Source organism: Bubalus kerabau, chromosome 1 (assembly GCF_029407905.1).
Source record: "Bubalus kerabau isolate K-KA32 ecotype Philippines breed swamp buffalo chromosome 1, PCC_UOA_SB_1v2, whole genome shotgun sequence".
NCBI classification, from domain to species: Eukaryota; Metazoa; Chordata; class Mammalia; order Artiodactyla; family Bovidae; genus Bubalus; species Bubalus kerabau.
This window is the reverse complement of record NC_073624.1, coordinates 129,474,116-129,480,115: the sequence shown is the minus strand read 5'-3', so window position 1 is coordinate 129,480,115 and position 6,000 is coordinate 129,474,116. Positions and strand designations below refer to the sequence as shown.

Here is a 6,000-nt window from a genome sequence, read left to right as displayed (position 1 = left end):
TAATGATGAGGGCTTCCTTCCTTTATTCTAAGAAAGCAAGTTCCTCTTAATTTCTTCCCTGTCCAAAGCCTGCTTTCAGAAGAGAATCTGAAATTTCTCTACTATAAAAGGTCGAAGATTATTAGTTCAGTGATACCTTTCTAGTGGATCTTCCTCTCTAAATAGTATACCCAATGGATGCCTGAGATTATGTTCTAGGAAACATGTAAAAAGACAAGCAAACTGAGGCTTCTGAAATTATTCCCAAAAGGTGGTTATCTTCTTTATCTGTCAAGTTGAACAAAGTGTCGGGGGTGGGTGGGAAGGAAAAAAATCAGGGAAGAAAAAGCTCAGTGTCAAGGGCAGAGGTAGAGTTTAGCTAAAAGAACGTCTGAGGTCAGCGGTTAATTAAGGAGAACGAAACCGTGCAGGCAGTGCTCAGAGGAAGAAATTACATTGAGTGATGTGTGACAGGAGCTGGAGTTACATAACTATTTTGGTGCAGGCTGCAAAAAAAGGAACTTGTCCTGGTTTATCTCTTCTGCATTAGAACATCTTTGATTTTTAAGCCTTTCACATTCCCTATTAGAAAGATGGGGGCGAAAAGGAGGGGAGAGTGGGCAGAGGCAAAAAAAAGAGGCTGGAGGGGCTCCAAAATTCTTCTTCCCCCGCCTCCCCGCCCCCCGTCCCCGCCGCAACCGCGCACCTCCCCTCCCCCGCCACCGGGAAAGCGATGGAGGGACTCTGGGCGGGCTCTGGGAGGAGCCTTTGGAGCATCCTCAGAGCAGCCGCCTCTGAGCACCATGGGAAAATCCTTCCTCCCTCGGACATGGCGCCCACCTGCCCGGTGGCAGCAGCCGGCTCCGGCGCCGCGATTCGCGGGTCCGGGCAGAAAGGCAGTTGGAGTTTCGGTCGTGGGGCGGAAGGAGCTGGAGGGGGCGGGGGCGGGGACGGTGGCGGTGACGCCGCCCGAGGCCCCGCGTGTTAAAGCTGAGGGCGTCCGGGCGGCGGGCCGCGGGCAGCGGGCAGCGCGGCGCGTGCTGGCCCCAGCGCGCAGTCATGGGGTCTCAGGTGCTGCAGCTGCTCCGGCAGGGCGTGTGGGCCGCGCTCACCGGGGGCTGGTACCACGACCCCGATCAGAGCAAGTTCACCAACAGCTGCCACCTCTACCTGTGGCTGTTCCTGTTCCTGCTGCCCCTGGCTTTGCACCTGGTGAGTGGGGGTTGGGGGCCGGTCAAGCCTTGGGGAAGCCTGCGAGTTTGCCTTCAGGATGGAAAGGATTGGCAGTGCTTCCTAAGAGCTGGAATGGAGAAAGTCTTCAGGAATTTGGTACAGAGAAAGTACAGGGAAAGGATCAGGGAGGGACTCCCCCCGCAGAAGTAGAAAGGACTTTGGGGGCTCTGGCACTCATTAAGAATTGATGCTAGCTGTTCCGATGAGTCAGACTCTGCTTGTCGCTGTGCAGTGTAGAACCGATTTTATATGTGAACAGCCCCAGGCCCCTTGGCTGGGTAGCTTAGGACAATATTTAGCCTAAGATGCTGTGCATGATAGCCAGAAGGCAACATAAAATGTTAAAAGCAAAGCTATTTCGGTTGTTAATCTGTTACCCCTTTTCTTCCCTTTCCTGTTTTGCTTTGGGAAGGCAGGTTCAGTGATCAATTACTCCATTTGCAGTTTCCACACCACTCTGTAAAGAAATCTGTAGACAAAAGTAATGATGAAGAAATCTAATGTAATTTATTTGACCCTTTAGTGAGGTTACACAGTTGACTGCTTGCTGAATAACTGCATAGATGACCTTCATAGGTAAACAAACCCAGTGGAAACAGTGTTTAACCCTCTTTGAAAAGCTCTACAAGTAAGGTGCTCCAGGTGATATGAGATGTGTTTGGAATCGAATTTTGATATGCCTATTGAAGGACTTAATTTCTAAAACATAACTTGATCATGTTCCCCACAGCAAAAACTTCATGAGTTTGCATGGCTGACAGAGTCCCATGTTGCCATTAGAGGTTGTCTGTGATTTCATTCCTATTTACTCTTTCTGTTAGCTTATCCATAGGATCAGAATTCTGGCTCTGAAGTCAGGCTGCCTACATTAAATTCTGGGTTCACTCCTTACTAGTTCTGTGAGCAAGTTACTTTTACTTTATCTGATTAAAAAACTTTTGTCCTTAAAATGAGAAAAATACTAGAACAGTGTTGTTTTGGGGCTTCTATCAACATGTAAAGCTATTCATCTTTCTGGCTTTTGACCTGGGATTGGATGCAGACCTGGTGTAAATTTCTGTTTGGCTACTTATTAGTTGTTTGACCTGTTCTTGGTCAAACTAACTAAATCTTAGTTTGTCACCCCTTAAAGTAGATGTGATAATGACCATTTCATGGGAAGAATAAGTAAAATTTCATGTAAAAAACACAATAAAATGGCTGATCCTTGGAGACCCTTTAATAAATTTGTTTCCTTTTCTTGTGTGACCTTATCCTTCATGTTTTCACGGGATAGAGTTCCCCATGTTTTCTCTTTGCCTAGAGGGGCAGCACAGGGGAGAGATGAGCCAAACTTGGGTTCAGTTCTGGTTCTTCTGCTCAGTGGTTGTGTGAGCTTGCGCTTCCTGGTTTGTGTACCCAATAGTAGCAGCCTTACAGGGTTCATAGGAGGATTGAATGAATTAATGAATAGAGGACTGAATGAATTAGTTAACAGTTGATTGAATGAATGAATCAAACTACTTCTCAGTACTGTTTTTCCCCACATCATTCACTTGCCAAAATCTGTCCATTCTTCAAAACCCAGTGGAATGGCCATTTCTGTCTAGGTATCCTTGTTTCAACTTATCTAGAATTAATTTCTTTTCTCTCTTGCCCTAATACCATTCTCTATTTACTGTCAGTACTGTGGGATATTCTGAATTCTGTACTTAGTTGTTGGAACATGTATTTTAGCTCTACTCATGGATTGTGAGCTTTTTGAGGACATGGGTTTTGATTTTGTTGATTCATCTTGGTTTTCCTTGTTGTACCTAGCAGAGTGCCCTGTATTTGGTTAACAGTGATCTCATACATAATAAACGGGTGGAAATAAAATCAATCTTCCTGTCCTTCTGTTCCAGTCAGTATTAGGTTGTCTATCTCACAGCACATTCAGAGTATTTCCTGATAATGAAAGCAATACATACTTCACTTCTAATCCCACTCCTCAGCAACAACCAAATTAATGTTTAATATAATTCCTGCAGATTTTTTTAATGACTATGGGCTCCTTTTTGCATAACTCCTTTTAAGATTTGATGTATGTGTATGATCAGAACCCTTAATTTCTACCTAATTATGTTTCATTGAGTAGCTTGATTTCTACTTTATATTTGTGAATAGGAAATTGTCCTTAGCTAAATTTCTCTTTAATGATATTTCAAAGTAATTTTTGGCTAAATCTCAAGAGTTTAGAAATAAAAAATGTGATACCTTAAATACTTTTGTATCGGGTTTTCTGGATCAAACCAGTTATACTGAAATTTTTATATATTTATGCCATTGTGCTTTTAATCATTACAGAATCATTTAATGTGAGTGTATTCATTATATTGCTGTTTTCGAATAAGATAGCCTATCTTATTGAAAAAAAGTGCAGGCAGTCCTTTTCTTGCTCTGGTCTTCTGGTTTCTGAAAATTAATTTAGAAATGAAAGATCCTTCTTCCCCAGTGGAGGATTCTGTTCTCTGGGTTTTGATGCCTAAATATATTTTTCTGCACTTCAGTGCCGCCTGAAATTGTCACCATCCTTCTCAGTTTGTTCCACTTATGAGAACATAGTCCAGAAAGATCCCTGGCTGCTTGCTGACAGCAGGGACATATCAAGTTCTGTTATTTAAGGGAAACTGAACTTTTATGGGCTTTTCACAATTTGTTTAAATGTGATTAGTCAAGACAGTTGCTCTGTAAGAAGAATCCAGCCTTTAATTTAATGGGGACTTTGAATAGGGAAATACAGTTTTTGTTATTAATTATCAAAGCAAACTAATCTCTAAGCCCCAGCATTTATTTAGGTCTAGGTAGAAAATAGGTTATTTATTAGCATTCATAAACTATATATTTTCAAGAAATGCTCAAAATACATACCTAAAAACAAAGGTCATTTTAGAGCGTTTGAGAAGAGTTTTACTTTGATTTATTATGAGCTTAATTTTAGTTTGGGCAAGCTGAAAGATCCATTTGTCGTCAGAGATGTTTGGTTTCTCATTTATTATATGTGTTCTTATGTTTATTCTTTGAAGATTCATGTAGAGCTTTAAAATGGGAGCACCCTGGGCATGATTCTGACCCAGAATAAGTTCTGGCAGCACCAGACTAGTGTCAGAAGATGTCCTTGCCCTATTACTTATCAACTGTGTGATTTTGTGCAAGTCTCTTCACTTCTCTGGGCCTCAGTTTTCTCATCTGTGAAATGGGGATTTTTTTTTTTTTTTTTTTTAGATTAAGCCACTGAGATCCAAAGGGCATAGGTTACTTGCCCAAGGCCATCTAGATAGTTGGTAGTAAAATTCAGAATTTTAGCTGAGGTCCTGTTGTCTCCAAGTCTTTGGCCTTGTCATAGCACTGTGTTACCTGACCTGATATACTGATATACAAGAGAGGATTTGAACTCCCTGAAGCAGTGACCCGTCCTCAAGTGAAGTTCTGAGCATCTGGAGGTGGTAAAGTCAACCTGAATACAGGAAAAAATGGGGTGGAAACTTTACATTCTTCAAGATCTCATATAAGGCATTATATATTTTTATTCTTTATTTTATGGTTGTGGCTTTATTTTTCCTCAGTTTTTTTTGTCTTTTAGCCAGACTTACTTGGCTTCCCAGGTGACACTCATGGTAACAAACCCAACTGCCAATGCAGTAGACATGAGATGAGGGTTTGATCTCTGGGTTGGGAAGAGCCCCTGGAGGAGGGCATGGCTACCCACTACCCGCAAGTACTCTTGCCTGGAGAATCTGACGGACAGAGGAAGCTGGCGGGCCACAGTCCTGGGGTCGCTCAGAGTCGGACACGGCTGAGGTGACTTAGCATGCAGGCATTCTGTTTCTAGTTCTGCTTTTTAATTTAAACTTGAAGACTGTTTGGATAAACACCACTTTGTTTCTAATTGCTATAATGATAATAAAGTGGATCTTGTCAGGGGCTGTGTCACACCAGACATACAGTGGGTGGTCTGTGCACAGCGGTCATCTTTGTCACACCTAGCTGGTAACTCTTCTATCATGGTCTGTGACCACCCCCCATTTGGGTACATAACTGTTTTTCTTTAGGTTCTGTATTTCTTTGGCTACCCCTTTTCGCTCCTGCTTCTAGCATAGAAGATGCCTTTATGTGAATTATGGAAAGGCGGTCTGTCCAAAAAGACACCCTTTCCTGGCTCTGGACCTGGGGGCTGGACTTGAGTCACCATTTAACCCTGTCAGCTGGAGGCCTTTGTACAGTACGCAGCCTGCACACCCTGACATGACAGGCCTGATGGGTCCATTTGATTGTTGTTGTTACTTTGTTGGACTGCTTGGTACACTGCTGGTCCCAGAGGGCACCTCTCACCCTGGTTAGTTCTAGCGCTCATATTCAGCTTCTTCATGAGAAATGCTTTTTCTGCTGTTGAATCACATGGTTCATACTTAGTCTTCTTTGATTTGTAGAAGCTTTTTGTCTGGTGCTTCTACTTCTGGTGACTTTATTTATACTCACATTGAGATGCTGGAGGCTTTACACTTTCCCATAATCCACTTGAATGTCTGAACTTCTTTCTTCCTCCCCTCAGCTGCCTGAAACAAAATCGGTTTGAGGTTGAGGGATGCTTGAAGGCAATCTTCTCTGGGCCCTGGGCTTCCAAAGAAGTGCAGACCTGAGCCTTCTAGACTTGGGCTGGATGCCATCCCTTGCAGTTGTCTTAAAAATTTTGCCACTCCAGATCATTGTTTGGACTTTGTGTACAAAGAGCTTGGCTCCATGGGGACTTTGCTTTCCTCATGCAAGCAC

The 6,000-nt window shown here is 43.0% G+C and overlaps 1 protein-coding gene across 1 annotated transcript in view; it reads left to right on the top strand.

Annotated features, from left to right (window-relative positions):
• The first annotated feature begins 1,038 nt into the window (after nucleotides 1-1,038).
• Nucleotides 1,039-6,000, top strand: part of PCNX2 (pecanex 2) — a 299,231-nt gene continuing 294,269 nt past the window's right edge. Inside the window, exon 1 of the mRNA XM_055588352.1 lies at nucleotides 1,039-1,191. Within this exon, the coding sequence (XP_055444327.1) occupies nucleotides 1,039-1,191 (153 nt within the window). The remainder of the gene's footprint in view (nucleotides 1,192-6,000) is intronic.